The sequence below is a fragment of the Humulus lupulus genome, chromosome X (assembly GCF_963169125.1).
Source record: "Humulus lupulus chromosome X, drHumLupu1.1, whole genome shotgun sequence".
Taxonomy (NCBI): Eukaryota; Viridiplantae; Streptophyta; class Magnoliopsida; order Rosales; family Cannabaceae; genus Humulus; species Humulus lupulus.
In genome coordinates this window covers 76,223,639-76,246,049 of record NC_084802.1, presented here as the reverse complement: position 1 = coordinate 76,246,049, position 22,411 = coordinate 76,223,639, and the positions used below count along the sequence as shown (strand labels likewise).

The 22,411-nt window shown below is 35.8% G+C and overlaps 1 protein-coding gene across 1 annotated transcript in view; it reads left to right on the top strand.

Moving 5' to 3' along the window:
* Positions 1-8,679: 8,679 nt before the first annotated feature.
* Positions 8,680-22,411, top strand: part of LOC133807316 (uncharacterized) — a 46,460-nt gene continuing 32,728 nt past the window's right edge. The window contains exons 1-4 of the mRNA XM_062245567.1: positions 8,680-8,804; positions 8,917-9,088; positions 9,182-9,220; positions 10,189-10,268. Of these exons, the coding sequence (XP_062101551.1) occupies positions 9,005-9,088; positions 9,182-9,220; positions 10,189-10,268 (203 nt within the window). The 5' untranslated portion in view covers positions 8,680-8,804; positions 8,917-9,004. The remainder of the gene's footprint in view (positions 8,805-8,916; positions 9,089-9,181; positions 9,221-10,188; positions 10,269-22,411) is intronic.

Here is a 22,411-nt window from a genome sequence, read left to right as displayed (position 1 = left end):
CCTTGACGAGCAGCCATTGATGTCCCCAAAGTCATGGTTGTTAGAACATCAAGAGTTCTTCCAAGAAGAAAACCACCTATAACATCCCAAAATATATGAAAGAATCAAATAAAAATATAACACCTTAGTTATAACAGGCAAAGAAAAAGGTCAACATGTCTAAAACAGAGAAACATGTAATATTTTTGCTAAAGAAAAGTAAACTAAAAAATAGAACATACTATATATCAACTGACTGGTTATGCTTCAGTCAAATTGTAAGACAAGAAAGCATCTTCATACAAAAGAGGGAAGTTCAACAACATAAGGATTATTTTTATTTTTTAATATTTTAAGAAAAAAAATGAAAAACAAAACCAAATTTACCAGATTTTATGATATTTAGAAACAAGCCAGATCCCAAAGACAAGGCTAAAGCCTCAAAAGTACCAATCATAACAGCTAGCAGTAAAGCTGTAGACACGGATGGTAATTGTTCTCTTTCTGCTATTACATCAAAAGGTCTACTACCATTGCTAACCAGGCTAAAAAAATTCTATTGATAGCAACATGATAGTTACAAGAAAATATGACTAAGGTACTTTTAGATTAAACATTTTCAAATATGTTAAAAACTTTAAAAACATAAATATAAATAGGAATACAATACATCATAAACATAAAGAATAAATAAATTGTGATTTTAGATCATAAAAAAACAATAATGCTAGCTACACATGTCTATGAAAACTGGAAAAATGAGGATTAATACATAAAAAAAACAATAATGTGAGTACAAGCACTAACGAAATGACGTGCATAATCATATGTATGAAAACTGGAAAAATGAGGATTAATACATAAATTACATGTTCAAAAATTCATATAGTCCAAACACTTAAAATGAAGAAAGTAATATAGAGTCAAATTACCAAATAACATTATATTTAATCAAACTACTACTTAAACCAACAGCATTCAAATAGAAGATGTTGAGTGGAAAATAATAACACTTTATTAATATTGAAGGGCATCACAAGATGTTTAGGTTAGAGCACTCATGACAAAAGAACTCTCTAAGGCACTTTTACAACTGACACACATGCTATTTTCCAATTGCCCTCTAAGCACACACCACTCTGCTATTAGGCTACAATGAAGAAATCTAAAACTTTCTAGAATTTTCCAAGTCATTAACTAGTTTCTACTATTCTCTAAATAATTCTATAATAATCTATATCATGTCTAATTAATTCTAGGTTTCTCCTAGAACACTCTAGAATACTTTTAACAGAAGAACATCATAATAAGTGAAGCACGTTTGCATATGAGAACATCCAAACAATTTTAGAAAGGGGACCAAAAACACATTCAAAGCTTTAGTTTATTTCTTGCAATTAAGGAAAGAAATTTAAACAGCCAAAAAAAGAAAGAAAAAAAGAAAATCCAGGAAAGAATAAAGAAAATGATTAAAAGGGGTGTGAATTATTTGTAAAACGATAGAATAAAAAAAAATTAGATTGTCTCTCAATAAAACTGTTATCTTTCTCTCTAGTTCTTTGTCATTTCTGTCAATGTCTATTTCTCTCCCTAAATTATCCTCTTCTATTGCTCATTCTTTTTTCTTTCTTGGTTCTGCATCAGTAAAGAGGTTTAATTCCAATGTCAAATTCAATTAAAATGTTCAAAAAAACTAATCTATGGTTTATTACTTGATATTTTATATAGGAAATTCTAGAATGTGCTCATAGAATCAAGCATACAAAAGCTTGTGCTAGTAACAGGAAAATAAAACCCAGCCAATTTATACAGAAAGAAAGCACTTTAAAAAAAAATCGACATGTCCTCCATAAGAAATCAAAAAACATTTTACAAGTCCTCTAAAGCAAACCACAGAGACATACCTACTAGCACAAACATAGATGACATACATTTTAAAAGAAATCATAAACAAAATCAAAATTTGGGGTGTGGGCAACACAGGGAAGGTCACTCTTCTAAAGTAACATATCAACAAAAAAAACCAAAACTTACCTTAATAATAATGCGGTAAGCTCTGATACATTCCACTAGAGTAAGAACATTGCCAATGTACTCTAATAGTGAGAAATATATAGAAGAAATGGCTTACCTCACCAAGGTGTTGCAAAATACCATAAAGTCCACCAAATATTGTATAGAATACCATATCTGTGTGTCCATGAAATATACCTGTAAAGTAGAAATAAAATAATGTGTCAAGCATTTATGCTAGACCAGGTTGATCTATAAACTAAGCTTCTAACTTCTTCCCTAATTCTTTGTTCAAGATATTTTACAGTGTTCGTCATTAATAAATTTAAACTAAGATGGGCTTCCATAACTAGTGCAGATATTATCAAGAAGCGAGTATGACAAACAACACTCACAACTACTATAGGAGCCCATACTGCAATTATTACACCAGCGTTATTCTGTACTGCAAGAGAAGCAATTTTTTTGGGGGTTAGATTTAGTAGCTATACCAGGTTTCTGATTAATTTTTTTGGACAAACTATATACAAAGGAATAGAGAAAACCTTTTGGGAAAAGCTCATGCCAGTCATAACTTTTCACACCAATTTTCATGATCTGCTTTGTTGGTCCTATGAGAGGCTTTATCTGCATTATTCCACTGGCTGCAGTTAACAGTAATGTTTACCGAGTTTTTCGGAAACGAATACAAACAGAATAATAAAAAGATAAGAACTGTAGAAATGCTGAAATGTAACTAAACAAACAGTGTTTTTACGTGGTTCAGGCGTTAACAAGCCCTAGTCCACGAGTCGATGTTATTATACTTGGAAAAGGTTACAGTAGATGGCTGGTGCACAAGAACTTCACACACTCACAGTGTTTCTCTCGGGTTCTCTTGAAGAAGATGAAGCTAGAGAGATTTTAGTAGAGTTTTTGCTATGTGATTTGTTGGTCGTCCCTCTTCTTGTAAAATGAAGGGGTCTTTATAGCTAGGGTTTCGGATTAGGGTTTTTCTCTACGTACATGAGTCTTAATTACACCAGCCATAAATAGGGATACAATTACTGTAGTAGCATGGCTACAAGACTCTATGTGGGTATATTTACGTGAAAGTATGGGGAACACACAAAGTCAGCCGTCTTTTCCAAGTTGTCAGCGGAACAGTAGGCGAAAAGGTACCCTTAGGCGTGCTGGGATGTGTGCGGCTTTGACCTGACGGGCGTGTCAGGCGGGATCCTGTGTCAGGCGGATATCATTCCAAATATGCCTCCTCCAGGACTCGACCGTTTGGCTTTGTTTCGTGCGAGGCACGGAACTGTTTCCGCGGAGACCACTCGAAGAGCTTCTCCTGGAAAGGGCTTCCCCGAAGGATACCCCTTCGGGAGTCCGGGAGGGTTGACGAGTTTCCGTGTTGTGTTTGCTTGGAAGAGTAATCCGGACACTAAACGGGAGAGGCGAAGCCTTTCTGTTCATCCGCGAGCTCTGGTCACCTACCGTGAAAGACATCGATAATTCTGCTTCCCCGAGGACATCAATCTAAACGCTATCCGGAAATCTGGATAACAAGTAAGTATGCTTTCATGTTTATATTTAACTAGCATAAGAATCAGAAAGATTACAATGAACATAAATGCTAAGAATTAATTAGCTCTGATTTTATATTTAACTAAAATCTGTTTCTTGTCAAGAAAGCGAAATAATAGCAAAAATATGAATTCTAGTATATTTCTTAAACCTTCAAAGTAATGCTAGTTTCTAAATTCAACATCTAAGAAAAAACTTGGTGCAAGATTGATCTAGAACTTTTAAAAGAAGAAAAAATGCCTTTGTGATGAACTTACCTGTGTCCAAGCAAGTAGAGTGAATATTCTCGAATTCAAAGAAAAACAAAGAGATAACTCAAGTGATAGTGCAAATTGGGTGGCAGAAGTAGTCATAAGATTCTCTGCCATTCAAGAGCCACAAGTTCACAGCTAAAGTAACAATTAACACCAACTAAAGTTTTACTAGTCTTAAAAATACACATGGAAAACTTTTTAAAACATGAAAACACATCTTAATTTCTTTAGTGTTAATTGAAGATATAGAGGACAAGGTGATTGTTCTTTCTTCTTCATCAAATTAATAAAAGAAACATAGGAATAGGATAAGTACATGGCATATTCAAATTGCAAAGAATAAACACAAATTCATTATAGAAGTAACAAAAGCAACCCATTAAATGTAACAAATGTATTATTAGAGAGCCCTCGGATCTCATAGCAATATCAGATCATTAACAATATTAACCACAGATTATTTTCAAAGCCCATTTACATCTTCACCCACCTCGTAAGAGATAGAGAGAGTAGTAGTAAAGAAGGAATGAAAGAGAGATAGATAGATAGATATGATGGTGGTGGTGGCAATAATGAGGCAGCAAAGATGTAAAGGGCAATTATGAAAAACCAAGGAGAATTTGTTTCCAATAATGAGTTTTTCCATCACAGGGAAGAAATACTATTATACATGATATAATCATCACTAGAAGTCAATTGAAAAGATCAGTGAACAATACAATGCAGAAATAAACACAAAAATGAAGTGAAAGTTCCTTCCTTTAAGTGGGTAGGTTCATATAAAGCTTTCTAGGCTGCATGTCCATCAATTAACGCAGCAAAAAAACTACTCATAAACATTTGCCATCATCTATTAAAGAACCCATTAACATACCAAACCAGAACAACAAAATAAACATTGAGTGAGAAAAATGCAAAGAAAAAAGCTCAAACTAGAGCCATAATCATAGAGATTGAGTTCAGTTGGAAATTAAATATGATTTTTCAAGAGAATGCGAATGAGGACGAGAGCTTAAGGATTGCAAAACATAGGTAGAGCGAGAGTATGAGAGACAATTAAATTTGCAATACATGAATGTTGATAATGGTGGGAGCAGAAAGATAAAACCAAACCGAAGACTCGTGTGTAAAACTATCATCATCAGGCCAAAAAAAAAAGTTCATAATCTAAGAAACAAAGATGGGCCAAAATAGATATTGACAAAATCAAATCCAATGTAAACAAGAATGCACTGCAAACAGGTTCAAGTTACTTGATACAAAAGCATCAAAGGCATTGTCAAGTAGTGTTCAAAAACATGCATTATAAAACAGATTAATAATAAAGGTAATCTTTAAATAATTCTTCCTCTAATCTATTAATAGGTGATAAAGCAAATAAAGCATTATAAAACAGAGAATAACAAACTTAGATATTCAAAAGCCCTCAGATCTCATAAGCTAATATGGTCATTAACAGTGTACATGAGAATTTTCATTATAAGCCTTAAGAGCACTCACAATAGATTCTGTAAAATAGACTTTTTCTGGTGAAAAAGTAGAGAGAGAGAGAGAGAGAGAGAGAGCAATATATATGTATGTATGTATGTATGTATAGAGAGAGAGAGAGAGAGAGAGACAAGGCTTATAATGCAAAACCATGAAACTGCTTCTGAAAATTAGATTTTCCATCACAGGGCAAATAAGCATGCAAAGAAAGTGAAAACTAACAAAAAAAAAAAAAATGACAATATCTTCATATTATTACATAAGGCAATAAAATATATATTTTGTAGCTATAAAAAGAGACCATTTTAATATATAAATGCCCTCAAAGATTAATGCTAGAAATTTCATGAACATTGAAAATTCATTAAGAACCAATCACATCTTCAAGGTTTAAACACCACCACTTCAACCATCACCTTTGGCATTCACCACCACCAACAGCAAACACAGATCATCATCACCACAGCCAACATGAGAAAATAGTAATAAATAAATAAAATAAAATAAAATAATGGATCATGGTGAGTACCAAAGATGGTGAGAGCAGAAAAGATGGAGGCTCAAAATGAAATCAATGCACATCTCAATACAAAAATAAAAGTTTTCATCATCAGGCACAAAGTAATCTAGAAACAAACTAAAGACTTCTATAATACCACTTCACGATTGAGACCTCCACACATCCTCAACCCTGAGCCAAACACAAAAACAGAGAAGAGAGAGAAAGAAAAAAAACAAAAGCAGAATGAGAAGAGATACATACTGCTGTGCCTACCTTCGTTGAGCCCTTCGGCTATGCTGAGCTCTGCCACGGTCGAACCCCACTGATGCACCCGCCCTAACGAGCCCCCAAGCCTCCATGTCCTGCCCAGCCCCTGCGCCGTCGAGCCCAGACCCGAGACCCCCCCACCCACCGTCGAGCCCAGCCCTCGAGCCACCAGTCGTTGCTGTCGAGCCCAGCCCCGAGCCCCCTGCCACCGAACAGCCCGACCCCGACCCCCTTGCCGCCGTCGACCACCATTCCCCGAGCCCCTGTCGTCGCGTCGTTCGGGCCTAGCAGAAAAAATGCGATAGAGAGAGGGAGAAAGGAAAGTATAGGGATCGGGTGGGAGAAAGGGTTTCTTTCTTCTATATTTTATTTTATTTTACATGTGAAATTTTTTTAGAGAGTATATATTATTTAGCAGGAGTCCTAAAGGTGCCGCCTTTTTTACATTTGGTTTTGTACTTTACCACTTTTTAACCATCCTTACTATAATACTTTTTAAATAGTCTTATCTTCTTGTGTTATGGAAAGAGGTGTTTGGTGTAGTGTGTGGGCTATTTAATTCATTATCTATAATCTTAATCCTCTCGTATACATACAAGATTATAAATACATTAATGAAATATGAATTTTCTCATATTTATATAATTATTATTCAATAATAATAAACATTAATTATATAAAAAATATTTCTTTTATCAATTTCATAAGTAACGAACTACTTTCATTTCTTTAAATGCACCATGCCCAACAAAATGGTTACTCAAAATTCGAACTTTTAAAGAGAGATGTAATACTATTAGACTATGCATGATCATCATGTTTCATTTATATGCACATAAATTGCAGTGCAATTTTTTGTCTTCGTCGACCGGTTATATTAGAGATATAGGCTTTTTCTTTTATTTTTTTAAGAAAATGAACATAGCATTTAAAAGAAAGAAAAAAAAAAGACTTATTTGCAGCAAAAATCCCCAACCAAATCCACCATTTGCATATAAGTTCCCAACAAACTGCCATCAATTATGTGTAATTAAGTAATTACATTTGAATTTGGATAGGGAAATTTCATGTTCTATGCATGATAACTTAGTGAAATTTTGTAATATGCCAACATAAGTTACTATCCCAAATATATAACAATTTCAATTTTTTAGACAAAAATACCCCTAAACATTCAAACACTTATTTTCTCTCTCAGTCTGAACTCTTTCTCTCTCTAACATCTCTCATTCTCTCACTCTCTCACACTCTCTCTCATTCTTATCTTGTAGATCTCGAAAAAATACCAAAATTTAACAAAAAAAATAATTTGAAATGGACATTTGAGTGAAAAAATATGAATTCCCAAAGTTTTCGTCAAATTTCAGTGCAGAACATCGAAATTGCATCGAAAAAGCATCGTTTTGGCCAAAAATAAAGTTTTCATGATTACATCGTAAAAGCATTGAAACACCATTGATTTTGCATCGAAAAGCATCGTTTTGGCCAAAAAACAAGTTTTCATGATTGCATTGCAAAATCATTGAACACACCATCGATTTTGCATCGAAACACCATCAATTTTCCGTCGAAAAGGCATTGTTTTGGCCAAAAATCAAGTTTCATGATTGCATCATAAGAGCATCAAAATTTTAGTGATTTTGCATTGAAAAACATCATTTTGGCCAAAAATCAACTTTTCATTATTGCATCGCAAGAGCATCGAAATACCATCAATTTTGCATAGATGGTGTTTCGATGCTCTTGCGATACAATCATGAACACTTGATTTTTTTTTGCCAAAACGATGCTTTTTCGATGCAAAAATCGATGATCTTGTGATGCAATCATGAAACTTGATTTTTGGCAAAAACGATGCTTTGTCGATGCAATTTTGATGCAAAAATTGATAGTGTTCGATACTGTTGCGATGCAATCATGAAACTTGATTTTTGGCCAAAACGATGTCTTTTCGATGCAAAATCGATGGTGCTCAATGCTTTTGCGATGCAGTCATGAAAACTTGTTTTTTTTTTTCTGCCAAAACGATGCTTTTTCGATGCAAAATCGATGTTTTTTTGATGCAAAATCGATGATGTTTCAATGCTTTTACGATGCAATCATGAAACTTGATTTATGGGAAAAATGATGCTTTTTCGATGCAATTTCGATGCTCTGCATTGAAATTTGACGAAAACTTTGGAGATTCATTTTTTTTCACCCAAATGTCTGTTTCAAATGATTTTTTTTTGTTAAATTTTGGTATGTTTTCGAGATCTACAAAATAAGAATGAGAGAGAGTGAGAGAATGAAAGATGTTAGAGAGAGAGTTCAGAATGAGAGAGAAAATAAGTGTTTGAATGTTAGGGGTATTTTTGTCCAAAAAATTGAAATTGTCATATATTTGGGATAGTAACTTTGACATATTAAAAAAATTCACTAAATTATCATGTATAGAACATGAAATTTTTCTTTGGATATTATATAATTGAACAGTTTTAATAAATTAGTAAAATTTAATTAAGTTTAAGATAATAAAAGTTGAAAATATAAAATATTAAATAAGTATTACTCAGTCAAAGAAAAAATATTATTGTATACGTACGGTAAAAATCATTCTTTACAAAAAAAAAAATCAGTTAACACGTAAAAAAAAAATAACATTGAGATGGGGCTGATTGCAGCCAAAAAGAAATAAATAAAATACTGCAAATTTTCTGGCAGGGCGGTTACATTCGCTAAAACATAGAACAATGGCATGCTTTCTTTTTCTTCACTCGATCACTTTTCCTATCATCGCTTCTGCTTCCTCCATTACTAAACCTGATTGCCATTACTTATGTACATATACAATATATTTATCATCAGGTTTTCCTCCACCTAATTGCCTAACTCTGCAAGTTTCGCGTTTTGTTCGAAGCCCAGAAGCGAATCGAGAGCAGTGCCACTCAAAATTATGCAAAATCCGGACTCTTTATCGTATCTAACACAGCGTCAAGCTTTGGAGATCGACGAGACCCTTATGGCGGTTCTATTAATTGTCAGTCTTTTCTATTTTTCTTCAAGAAGTTTCTCTTTTTCATTTGCGTTCTTAATTTGAAATGGGTTTGTTCTTGTTCACTCTCCATTGTAGGAATTGGTTGGTTTGAGTGTGGCTGCTGCCATAGCGGAGGTAATATATTGTTCTCTTTTTGTTTCCGATTGAGTTAGATTAGACTATGAAAAATTCCTATCAAGGGGTTTTAAGAATTGGGTTTTCTTTTGAAAATCCATACTTGTGGATAATCGTGAACGGCAACCAAATCCAAAGTTAGTTGAATGTAGTCTTATACTTTTATTGTATGAACGGAGAATTAAATTCTGATCGTGCGTAGAATTGAATTGTGTAAAATTTTATTGCCTTATAGTTTATATTTTGTGGGGAAGATGTGATTGGATGGTATTCATTTATCATACCTTGCAACACGCCTACTTACGGTGACGGAACATGAATTATTTTTGGGGCTATTGGCTTTTTCAACTTTTTGTGCGCAAGCAGAAGACTAAGAGAAGAAATAAAAATATGAGATGCTAGAAATGAACTGGTCCCAAAAAATTTTATATAAATTTAAGGGGCTTCATTGCCTTTATTTATTTATTTATTTTAGCTTAGAAAATTATAAAAGAAAAAAAAGAGGGGCTACCAAGTGGCTCCGTTACTATCTTCTTAGGCCTTTTAATTCTGTGAGAACTCAGTTGTGGAAATTCTATGCTTTCCACTTAAGAAGCATTACGTATTTGTTTGGAAGGTCTACAAATAAAGTGATCATAGTCGTGTGCTTGCTATTTGTGGCCCTGGGAACAATGGTGGTGGTGGTCTTGTTGGTGCTCGTCATCTGGATCACTTTGGATATAAACCTGTTATTTGTTATATGAAAAGAACTCCCAAGGCTCTGTATGATGGGCTTGTTACTCAGCTATGTTCCACATGGAGTAAACATTTTATTGTTGAAGGGTTTAACTTTCACATTTATGGATTGATAATCTTCAGCTTCTTTTATATGTTTTTCTTTAGATTCTTATCTGATTACTATCTTTATAGTTGGATCACTCTGTCTCCCATTCATCTCTGTTGAAGTTTTGCCTTTAGACTTGTTGTAGGACTCATATTGCAATGTGAATTTGATGATTCGAGAAAGACTTGGCAAAGCCGCTTGCCAGAGGCAATTTATCATGCATCGGTAACCTTTTTTTGAAGATCTATTTATTAGGTATTCTTTCTTTAAATTTGTATTATACAGTGTTGTAGAAGAACGAAAAGGATAAAAAAGTTAGAGAAATTTTGGTACGAGTTTTTCGTCTCATGGCCTCAATGGCCATGGAACGTATGCAAGAGTCAATCATGATCCCAATGGTCATGATGGTGAAAAACTCCATAACCCCACTGGTTATGGACATACTGGAGTCTTAGAACAAAGCACAAAGTCATTATGTTGTTAACCTTGTCTAAAGATGGTACATCAGTTAGACTCACTGAGAGAACGAGGTTGTCGGGATACAAGATTTCAGTTACTGTGGACATTGCTTCCTGGTTAATGGAGTCTACAGGAACACTATAAGTTTCAAGAAGCAATATAGAAATATGTACCTTAGTCAAGCTTTCAAGTTTCAAGAAGCAATATAGAAATAGGGAGATGAGCCTGTAGTGGGAATGCTTCCAAATCAAGAAAGGGGGCTTTTGAAGATTTTTTTTTTGAAAAAGAGATGAAGACCACATGTACATGAGTGATCTACTCCCACAATTTATTAAGAGCCTCACTTTTGGCGGAGGAATACCATGATTACAAGTGAAAAACTACAAAAAACTACAAAAATAGAAAAACCAAGGACAATAACTGCGAACCAAGACACAATAAAAACATTACAGAATAAAGTTCCAATCTCTAAGAAAACAAGAGAAAGGAAACTCTTTGAAACCCTTAACTTCGTTTAACCACCAAGCAACCCATAGCCTGATCTTGTCCCACAAACCATTTATATCACTGCTCTGTTCCTCAAAAATCCTTCTATTCCTCTCTAGCCAAACACCCCAGAATACTGCGGCCACCGCGGTAGTCCAAAGAATGTCCTTCCTTGCTTCTACCGACATAGAATAGGAGTAATTTTGCGCAAGAGTGAGGTATTTCCCAACTCAGCCTAAACTCATCGAGGAGTCCATGCCACCGACGGAAAGGATGGCGCCCAACTTTCGGCAACCACAGAAGGAAATAGAGGAAATCAACCGTCATCGAACACTCAGCCTTAAGCTCCAAACGTAATCGTGCCTCAGTTTGGAAGCACACTAAACCAGCCTTTTGCTTTAAAGCTGGACAGAAACAATTACACGCTTTGGAAGACTATGGTCTCAGCCATAGTGCGTGGATATCGGCTCGACGGCTACCTCAAAGGCACCCTACCACGACCACAGGAGTTTCTCGTTGAAGATGGAGGCGAGAACTCAGTTTCTCAAATAAACCCGGCGTTCGAACAGTGGATCATGAATGACCAGCTTCTTCTTGGATGGCTGTATGGTTCTATGACAGAGGGGATAGCTTCGGAGGTTTGGGGTGTGAAACTTCTGTATCTCTTTGGCGTGCTCTTGAAGCCCTTTACGACGCTCATTCGAAGTCCAAGATGGACGAATTCCGCATTAAGATTCAGACCTCACACAAGGGGGATCTCACCATGGCTGATTGTCTTCGGCAATGGGCGGACCATCTGGCTATTGCAGGTGACCCATATCCTGAATCTCAACTTGTAGCTAATGTTTTATCTGGTTTAGACCTAAACTACTTGCCTATATTGTTCTCATTGAGGCCAGGCAGTCCACTTCCTGGCAAGAGCTTCAGGATATACTCCTAAGCAATGACAGTTAAATGGAGAGACTTAGCGCAATCGTAGGTTTTAGCAAACTTGCTTCAAACCCCTCAGCTCATGTTGCAAACAAGAGTAACACTCCTGGTAGTGGTTGTGGCACTGGAAATAATAGAGGAACAGGACAAAATAATGACAGAGGTGGTGGTAATCGATCTCGTGGACATGGAGGAAGGATGAAACCTATGTGGGAACTGCACCTGGAAGAAATACTACTCAAGGTGAAAACAGTGCTGGAGCTTCAGCATATATTGCTTCATCTGATTCCTTGGACCATGATGCTTGGTATGCGAACAGCGACGCAACCAATCATATCACTGTCGAGACCAGCAAAATGAATCAGAAGGAGTATAATGGTAAGGAAACACTAACAATTGGGAATGGTAATCAATTAACCATTCACCACATTGGTATTGGCTCTCTAAAAACTTGGCATCTGTAATTCTGAAAGAAATTCTTCATGTTCCCAATATAACCAAAAATCTCATTAGCATTTCTAAACTTACAGCTGATAACAATGTGTTGAATTTTTTTCTGATTTGTGTTTTGTGAGGACAAGGTGACAAGGTAGGTGGTGCTCCAAGGGAGATTTAAAGATGGACTCTATCAACTTGAGATTCCTCACACTCATTCATCCACTCAATCACGATTACCTTGTAGTTTTTTCTCTGATTCAGTTTGTTTGAATGTTGTTTTAGTATGAATTAGCTTTGTCCACAATATAGTAAGGTGTCTTCATTAGATTGTGAGTCGTGTCAATTTACCAAACGCCATCGTCCTAGTTTGAGTCCTAGAGTCGATAAACGTGCTAGTGTTTCTTTTGAATTAGTTTATTATGATGTTTGGGGTCCACCTATTTTGTCTAAACTTGGATTCATGTATTTTATTATTTTTGTGGATGATTATTCTCGTGTAACTTGGCTATTTTTAATGAAAAATCGTTCTGAGTTGTTTTTTATATTTTGTACATTTTGTGCTGGGATTAAAACTCAATTTAATGTTTCTATTCGTATTTTGCAAAGTGATAATGCCAAAGAATATATATATCTGTTTTATTTCACTCTTATATGGTTCAAAATGACATACTTCATGAAACTTTTAGTGTTGATACTGCATCCCAAAATGGTGTAGCAAAATGTAAAAACAAACATCTTTTTGAAACTGCACGTGCCCTTTTGTTTCAAATGCATGTTCCAAAACCTTTTTGGGTCGATGCAGTTTCTATAGCACATTTTCTCATTAATCGCATGCCATCCTCTGTTCATAATGGTGAGATTCGTTATAAAGCTTTTTTTCTCGACAAGTCATTATTTCCAATTGATCCGAGGATATTTGGTAGTACTTGTTTTGTTTGGGATGTTCATCCACATGTCAGTAAGATCTCAAATCATGTTTTTCTTGGCTATTCTCGTCTTCAGAAGGTTACAGACGTTATTGTCCTAGTCTTAATAAATATCTTGTCTCAATTGATCTTACCTTCATGAAAGATACACCATACTTTCTGTCCTTGTCTCTTATTACTCGTCAGGGGGAGAATGATGATTTGTTGGTCTATTCTATCACGTCCTCTGCACCTATCCCTACACTAGCTCTTGCTAAGCCTCCTATCATTCAAGTCTACTCTAGATGTCCACCTCCTGATTCTTGTCCTGCACCTGCTCCTTCATCATCAGATCCAGATCCGAGCGATGATCTTCTTATTGCATTTCGTAAAGGTAAACGCCAATGTACTTATCTTAATTCTTTTTTTTTTTCGTATAATGGCTTGTCGTCTTCTTCTTGTTCTTTTATTGCTTCCCTTGATTCTATATCTATTCCTAAAACTATTTGTGAAGTCATCTCTCATCTTGGTTGGCATAATGAAATGATAGAAGAGATGAATGCTTTAGATGACAATGATACTTGGGACTTGGTAGATTTACCTTCGGGGAAACGAGCTATAGGATGCAAATGGGTGTTCGCAGTTAAAGTCAATCCGGATGGATCAGTGGCTCGATTGAAGGCTCGTCTTGTCGCTAAAAGCTATTGTCAAACCTATGGTGTGGACTATTCAGATACTTTTTCTCTTGTTGCGAAATTGACATTTGTTGGGTTATTTATTTCGATGGCAGCTACTCAAAACTGGCATTTGCATCAACTTTACATTAAAAATGTTTTTCTTCATGGTGATCTTCAGGAGGAGGTGTATATGGAGCAACCCCTGGTTTTCTTCAGGAGGAGGTTATATGGAGCAACCTCCTGGTTTTGTTGCTAGGGGGAGTATGGACGGGTGTCGTCTTTGAAAATCTTTATATGGTTTGAAATAGAGTCCTTGTGCTTGGTTTGTAAAATTTAGTCAAGCTGTTGAGAAATTTGGTATGATGAAAAACAAGTTGATCGGTAAAAATATAATGTGCAAGTATACACAATCGATTCAAGTAATATAGATTAATAAGAATACTATCAATCAAATACCAATAATCAATTCTATCTTTCTATTTGACTGTTGAAAATAGAGTTATTTTTAAACTAAGACTTAAAATTGAAATAAACTTTGCAATAATAAAGATTGATTCAGTAATTAAAACCTAAGGTATTAACTTCATCAACTTTTCATTCTATTAATTTTACTAATCAATTCTAAATTTATTTTTTCTATTCTAATAGCAGATTAACAAAAATCGATTCCTATTCCTTTTCAAGATATAAGATCTCAACCTATATGCAAGTTTTCTACATCTTTGTGATAAACTTAAGCACATAGCATACATTAAGAATGGTAACTTAATTGCTACACAATTCATATAGGTACTCTCGTCCAATATGTAACCAATGTCTATCTAACGATAGCATATTCAATTCGCATTTTTCGAATTTTGAATCAAAATCATAAATCAAGCAAATATTGATAAAGTATTTAATATCATTAGACAAACATTATATAAATTATAATACAGAAGTATCAATAAAACATCATAATAAAATTAAATAAAAATTCTGGCGACTACGTTAACGCCTAGATAGAGAGTTCATATCAGACATAACTAAAATCATAAAATGATTATCCATACTCATACAATTCAAAAGCTTTAAGAAAAGAATAAAAATATGAAATTGCAGAAAAATAATGTGTCGGAATCAGAATTGCTCTCAAAATTCGTAGTAAAAATTTGACCTAATTCTCTTTTTAAAACCTTAAGCTTGAATTTATATATATAAAAAAAAACGAATTCCTCTACTTTGGCAAAGGCAGGTCGCGTTTCTTAAGTCACGGCCCGTGTCTTTTTTAAGGCACTTCAGCATTCATCAGGATCTTCAGGCGCTGCGGCCCTCTTCACCCAGGTTGCGGCTCGTGTCTCCATGCCCCTCCTGGAATTGCCTCTGTTTCTTCTAGCGCCGCGACTCTCTTGACCAAGTCGCGACCCTAATTCCTCTCAGCAGGTTATGCAGCCTTTGAATTTGACCAATTGCAATCCTTCCTTCATCAACTTTATCAAAAACTTCTTGTAACTCCTCTTTAATGCCAATTTGGCTCGAACAACCACCAAAAGCTTCATTTTTCCATAATTTCATCTTCTTTTCGCATGTAGCTCATAATTCATAGCACCGACCTACAACAAAGACAAACACAAGCGTAATCTTACACAAAACAAACAAAAAGACTCAAGATTACCATAAAAACACATCCTAAAATGACACTAAAAGGGAGTTATCACAAGTCTGACCATTCGGTGTTTTACAAACAATCAGAGGCTGGTATTATTCTGTTAGTTGTGTATGTGGATGACATTGTTATTACTGGAAGTGATGATACAGGAATCTCATCTCTCAAGTCTTTCATTCATACTCAGTTTCACACGAAGGATTTGGGGGCTGAAATATTTCTTGGGTGTTGAAGTTACGAGAAGTAAAAAAAGTATATTTCTATATGTAGAAATAATTTGAATTATTACTTAGTATTTTACAGCTAAGGTGTAATTAATGTAAATTAGTTTATACTAAAGAATATTTCTTTGTACTCAGCCTATTTAAAGGCTATTCCTTTAGAAGTAAAAATAACAATCAAGAATATATTTGCACATGGTATTAGAGCTTAAAAATTGAGTTTTTTTTTCCAAAGTAGGCTTATTTTTCTGCCTTTTCTTCAAAAATTAGCATTTGGTATTCTTGAGGTTCAACCTTAGAAAACTATTTTGGAGTTGCTTTCTCTTCTCACCTCCACCATAGAGAGATTGCTCAGCCTCTGATCAACAAAAACCCAGCATCCACCTTCCAGATCACTGGCGAATACTGTTCACGCTCGTCACTATTCACGCGCGGTACTGTTCACGGATTTTTTTTTTCTTCCCAACCGGCACCTTTCCTCTGATTTTCAATGGTTCTGGGCTCTATTAGTTGATTTCTCTGCTGCACCACTTCCCAATCCTCTCCTCATCGTCTCATCATCTTCTTGCACTTCTGTTTTTTTTTTTTTTGGGTTTGTTCAGTTGTTTTTATTTCCTTTCTGACCATTGAAAATCAACCATGGTCACTTCTCCAACTGATCTCAACACCACTTGTGATAATTCCACCATCACTGAAATCTCAAAAACGCTCTCAAAAGTTGTTACCCATCACTTTGAATAGCCTAATCTTCACCACTCAGTTGCTGAAAACAATTTTAAAGGGCGCGCTATGCTCAGCGTGATACATTCCCTTTCACCACAGATCATATTGTTCCACTTCATAGGTTGCTCAAGTCAACTTCTGCACCAGATCTGAACTCTCCGAGATTTTTCTCCACTCCAAACACTTCTGCTGCGTTTAATGCTCAAACTTCGTCGTGGATCGTCGACTTTGGTGCATCTGACCACATGATTTGTCAATCTCATCAGTTCATTACTTACAGTCCTTGTCCAGGTACTAGTAAAATAAAAATTGCTGATGGCTCTCTATCAACTGTGACTGGTAAAGGTTCCGTTTATCTATCTTCTCTCTTTACTCTTAAAGATGTCCTCCATGTGCCAAATCTATCTTGTAATCTCCTTTCAATTAGCAAACTTACCCTTCATCAAGGTTGCATTGTAAAATTCTTACCCATACATTGTGATTTCCAGGAATTGTCCTCGGGGAAGACGATTGGAAGTGCGAGAGAATGTAGCAGGCTGTACTACTTTGATGTTGACCCTTCATCTGCTCAAGGTAATAAAAGGTTGCATTCTGGTTGTACTGCTTCTAATATTGATATTATGAGATGGCATTATCGATTAAGACATCCTAGTTTTCCCTATCTGAAACATTTGTTTCCTGGTCTGTTTAAAAACAAACACTTGAACATGTTCCAATGTGAAGTGTGTCAATTTGCAAAATATACTCGAAGTGTCTTTCGTTCTCACCCCTATAAGGCATCTCATCCTTTCACTCTCATTCATAGTGACATGTGGGGGCCATCCAGGGTTACAAATATCTCTAATACTCGCTAGTTTATATCCTTTATAGATGATCATACTTGTTTAACTTGGGTGTTTCTTTTAAAAGACAAATCTAATGTCGCTGCTACCTTCAAAAAATTTCATTCAATGATTGAAAATCAATTTCAAGCTAATCTCCAAGTTCTGCACACTGATAATGGTACAAAATATTTTAATTCCATCCTAGGTGATTATCTTATCGCTAATGGCATTATCTATCAAAGCTCATGTGTTCGTACTCCCCAACAAAATGGGATTGTTGAAAGGAAAAATCAACATCTGTTAGAAGTTACTAGGACTCTCATGTTTACTACTGTTTTTTGGGGAGAAGCTATTTTGACAGCAGCTTATTTAATCAATAGAATGCCTTCTCGTGTCTTACACTATCAAACTCCAATATCTTCTCTTCTTAAGATTTATCCTTGGACTCACCTACTCTCTGATATTCCACTAAAAACGTTTGGTTGTATAGCCTATGTTCATGTTTTAGGACCTAATCATACCAAACTTGACCCTCGTTCTCAAAAGTGTATTTTCCTTGGGTATTCTTCCACCAAAAAGGGCTACAAATGTTACAACCCTCTCACTTGTTGCCTTAGTGTCTCATCAGATGTCACATTCATTGAAGAACAACCTTTTATTCCAACACTTCGCTTCAGGGAGGGATTGTTAAGAATACTCACTGCTGGGATACCTGTTTACCAATGATAGGACCTGAATTCAATCCACCCATTGAATCTAATCCACCAACTGAGTCCAGTCCGCTAAATTCTGAACAAAACACTTTTGAAATGGAAAAGACAGACCAAATAAATTCAGAAAAAGAGTTGTTGGTTTATACTAGATGATAGGATAAACATCAAGTAATATCGCCAGCTATGGATCTCGTCTCCCATGAGTTTGAACCAGTGACAAATCCCAAAGTAAGTGATTCTGAGTCCAATTTCATTTGATTCTAATCCTAGTTTGAATGTGATAGAATCAAATTTGCCCATTGCAAAAAGGAAGGGAGTGAGGAATTGTACTTTACATCTTAGTATATCTAAGTAAATGTACTACAACAGACTCACCAAAATTAAGAGCTTTTGCTACCAAAATTGACTAGACAATAATTCCGAAGAATATTGATGAAGCCTTGTCCATTCTTGAGTGGAAGAAAGCGGTTGAAGAAGAAATAGGGGCGTTGGGAAAAAAAAGTGCTACCTAGAAAGTAGTTGTTGAGCCAAAAGACAAACATGTTGTAGGATGCAAGTGGGTATTCACAGTGAAATACAAAGCTGATGGTACTATAGAAAGATACAAGACGAGACTGATTGCAAAGGGGTTCACTCAAACTTATGGAGTGGACTACACAGACATTTGCACCAGTGGCAAAACTAAACACAGTAAGAATTCTCCTATCAATAGCTGCTAATCTTGATTGGCCATTGCAGCAACTTGATATTAAGAATGCCTTTCTAAACAAAAATTTAGAGGAAGAGGTCTATATGAAGATTCCTCCTGGTCTCGAAGGAAAATATGGAAAAGAAACCGCATGTCACTTAAAGAAATCTCTCTATGGCTTGAAATAATCACCACGAGCATGGTTTGAGAGGTTCAATCAAGTGATCAAGAAGCATAGGTACAAACAAGGTCAGTCGGATCATACTCTATTTTTCAAACAATCACAAGATGGTAAGATTGTAATTCTTATTATCTATGTTAATGATATGATTCTAACTGGAAATGACCTTAATGGAATGGAGGAGCTTAAAAGACTACTAGCCCAAGAATTTGAGGTAAAAGATCTTGGTCAGATGAGATACTTCTTGGGTATGGAGTTTGCAAGAACCAAGCAGGGGATTTCAGTCTCTCAACGTAAGTATGTTATTGATCTACTCAAAGAGATTGGTATGCTCAGATGTAAACTAGCAGCAACTTCAGTGGAACCCAAAGGGAAGTACAAGAAGAAAGAAAATGAGAAACCTGTAGGCATAGGGATGTATCAACGACTAGTGGAAAAATTGATCTATTTATCTCACACCAAACCTGATATTGCATTTGCAGTTAGCTTGGTCAGTCAGTATATGCACAACCCTTTTGAAGAACACTTGGAGGCAGTTTACATGATATTACGGTATCTAAAGAAGACACCTGGAAAAGGTCTACTGCTCAGAAAAAATGGAGAAAAAGGCATAGAAGCTTTCACTGATGCAGACTGGGCAGGTTCAATTGAGGACAGAAGATCAACATCTGGATATTGTACCAAGGTATGGGGAAATCTTGTTACTTGGAGAAGCAAGAAACAACCTGTTGTTGCAAGAAGAAGTGCTGAAGCTGAGCTTAGAGCTCTTGCTCAAGGAGTATGTGAATTGATCTGGATTAAACAAGTTCTTGAAGAACTACAACTTCAAAGAGCGAATCCTTTGAAACTATACAGTGACAATAAATCAGCTATTAATATAGCACACAATCTGGTTCATCGTGATAGAACCAAACATGTGGAGGTGGACAGTCATTTCAAAAAAGAAAAAATTGAAGAAAAAGAACTGTGTCGTTTATGTGCCAAGCAAACAAGTTGCTGATTTGCGAACAAAATGATTATCAAAAGAAAGCTTTGATGAGCAAGTGCTCAAGCTGGGCATGCGGGACTTGTATGCACCAGCTTGAGGGAGGGTGTAGAAATAATTTGAATTATTACATAGTATTTTACAATTAAGGTGTAATTAATGTAAATTAGTTTATACCTAGCATATTCCTTTATACTCTGCCTATTTAAAGGCTATCCATGTAGAAGTAGTATATTTTTCCACACTATCTCAGAGAAAATACGTCCTTGATTTGTTAACTGAGATAGGAAAACTGGAAGCAAAGCCTTAGTACTCCAATGACTTCGAACATGCACCTTACAGGAGATGGGGAACTATTTGAAAATCCTGAGAGATATCAAAGATTGGTTGGAAAGTTGACTTACCTTACTGTGACTCGTCCAGATATTTCATATTCAGTCAGCGTTGTAAGTCAGTTTATGTCACCTCCAACAATTTATCATTGGGCAGTGTTAGAGCAAATTTTGTGTTATTTGAAAGGAGCACCTGGACGTGGTATTATACAAATCATGGACACACTCATATTGAATGTTTTTCGGATGTAGATTGGACATGTTCCAAAATGGATAGAAGATCCACTTCGAGTTATTGTGTTTTTGTTGAAGGGAATTTGGTCTCATGGAAGAGTAAGAAGCAAAACGTTATGTCACAATCCAGTTCAGAGTCAAAATATCGAGCTATGACACAGTCGGTGTGTGAGATAATATGAATATATCAGCTCTTGACTGAAGTAGGACTTAAAACTTCAGTACCAACAAATTTGTGGTGTGAAAACCAAGCTGCACTTCGAGTTATTGTGTTTTTGTTGAAGGGAATTTGGTCTCATGGAAGAGTAAGAAGCAAAACGTTATGTCACAATCCAGTTCAAAGTCAAAATATCGAGCTATGACACAGTCGGTGTGTGAGATAATATGGATATATCAGCTCTTGACTGAAGTAGGACTTAAAACTTCAGTACCAGCAAATTTGTGGTGTGAAAACCAAGCTGCTCTTCACATTGCATCTAATCTTGTATTTCATGAGCGAACTAAACACATTGAAATTGATTGTCATTTTGTTCGCGAGAAAATTCAGCAAGGCTTGATCTCTAAAGAATATGTGAAGACGGGAGAACAACTAGGGGACATCTTCACAAAAGCTTTAAATGGGGTTCGGGTTGACTATCTTTGTAACAAGCTGGGTATAATTAACATTTATGCTCCAGCTTGAGGGGGAGTGTTATAGTATGAATTAGTTATCAAATTAGTATTAATTGTATTTATTTAGTATCCCTTATTTTCCTATAGTTTCCTAGAATAACTCTTTAGTTTGTATATAAATATATGTTCAATACAATACAAAATATACAATTCTCTTCACCATTTTGTACAAATGTAAACCAGCATTTGGCTGTCAGGTCTTTTATTTCAATAAAGGATAAATGGCATGGGAGGTTAGACCACCCATCCAATCGAGTCCTAGAGTCTGTTTTACGAAAATTAAATTTTAGGAATGTTTCAAATGAAGGAATTTTTTGTGACGCTTGTCAACTTGGGAAATCTCACTCTCTAGCTTTCAAAACCAATCATAGCCGAGCACTTTTTCCCCTTGATCTTGTGCATACTGACATTTGGGGGCCAGCCCCCATCATGTCAAACACCAATTTTCGCTTTTATATTCACTTCATTGATGATTGTAGCATGTACACCTGGATATATCCCTTAAAGGCCAAATTTGATGCACTCACTACTTTTATTCAGTTCAAAAAATTGGTGGAAAAACAATTTGATCGAAAGATTAAAAAGCTCCAAACGGATTTGGGAGGCGAGTATCAAACTTTCACACGCTTTGTAACTGACAGTGGCATAGCATTTCAGCATCCATATCCTCATACCTCAGCTCAAAAAGGTCGAGTCGAGCGCAAACATAGACATATCGTGGAGATGGGCCTTATTCTACTTGCTCAGGCAGGGATTCCCCAAAAATATTGGTGGGATGTCTTCCATACTTTTGTCTATCTCATAAACCGTTTGCCTTCATCAGTTCTTGATAACAAAACTCCATTTGAACTCATACACTCAAAGCAACCCGACTATCAATTCCTTAAAGTGTTCGGGTTTGCTTGTTTTCCTTGCCTTCGACCTTATCAATCTTACAAATTTCAATTCCATTCCACTAAATGTGTCCACCTTAGTTACAGTGAAAGTCATAAAAGTTATAAATGTCTCAGTAGTACTAGTCGGTTGTATATCTATCGAAATGTCATTTTTAATGAGAATGAATTCCCCTTCCAAAATGGCGTTCTAAACACTCATCGACCTGAGTCTCCTATTCCTATTTTGGTCTACATCTTTACAACCTCAAACAACTTCTACTAACCCTTCAACTGCAGGATCTCAAGTTGATCGTGTTTATCCAGGGGAAACCAGAGCATCATCAGAGTCGTCACCTTCATCTCACCACAAGCATCAGGTA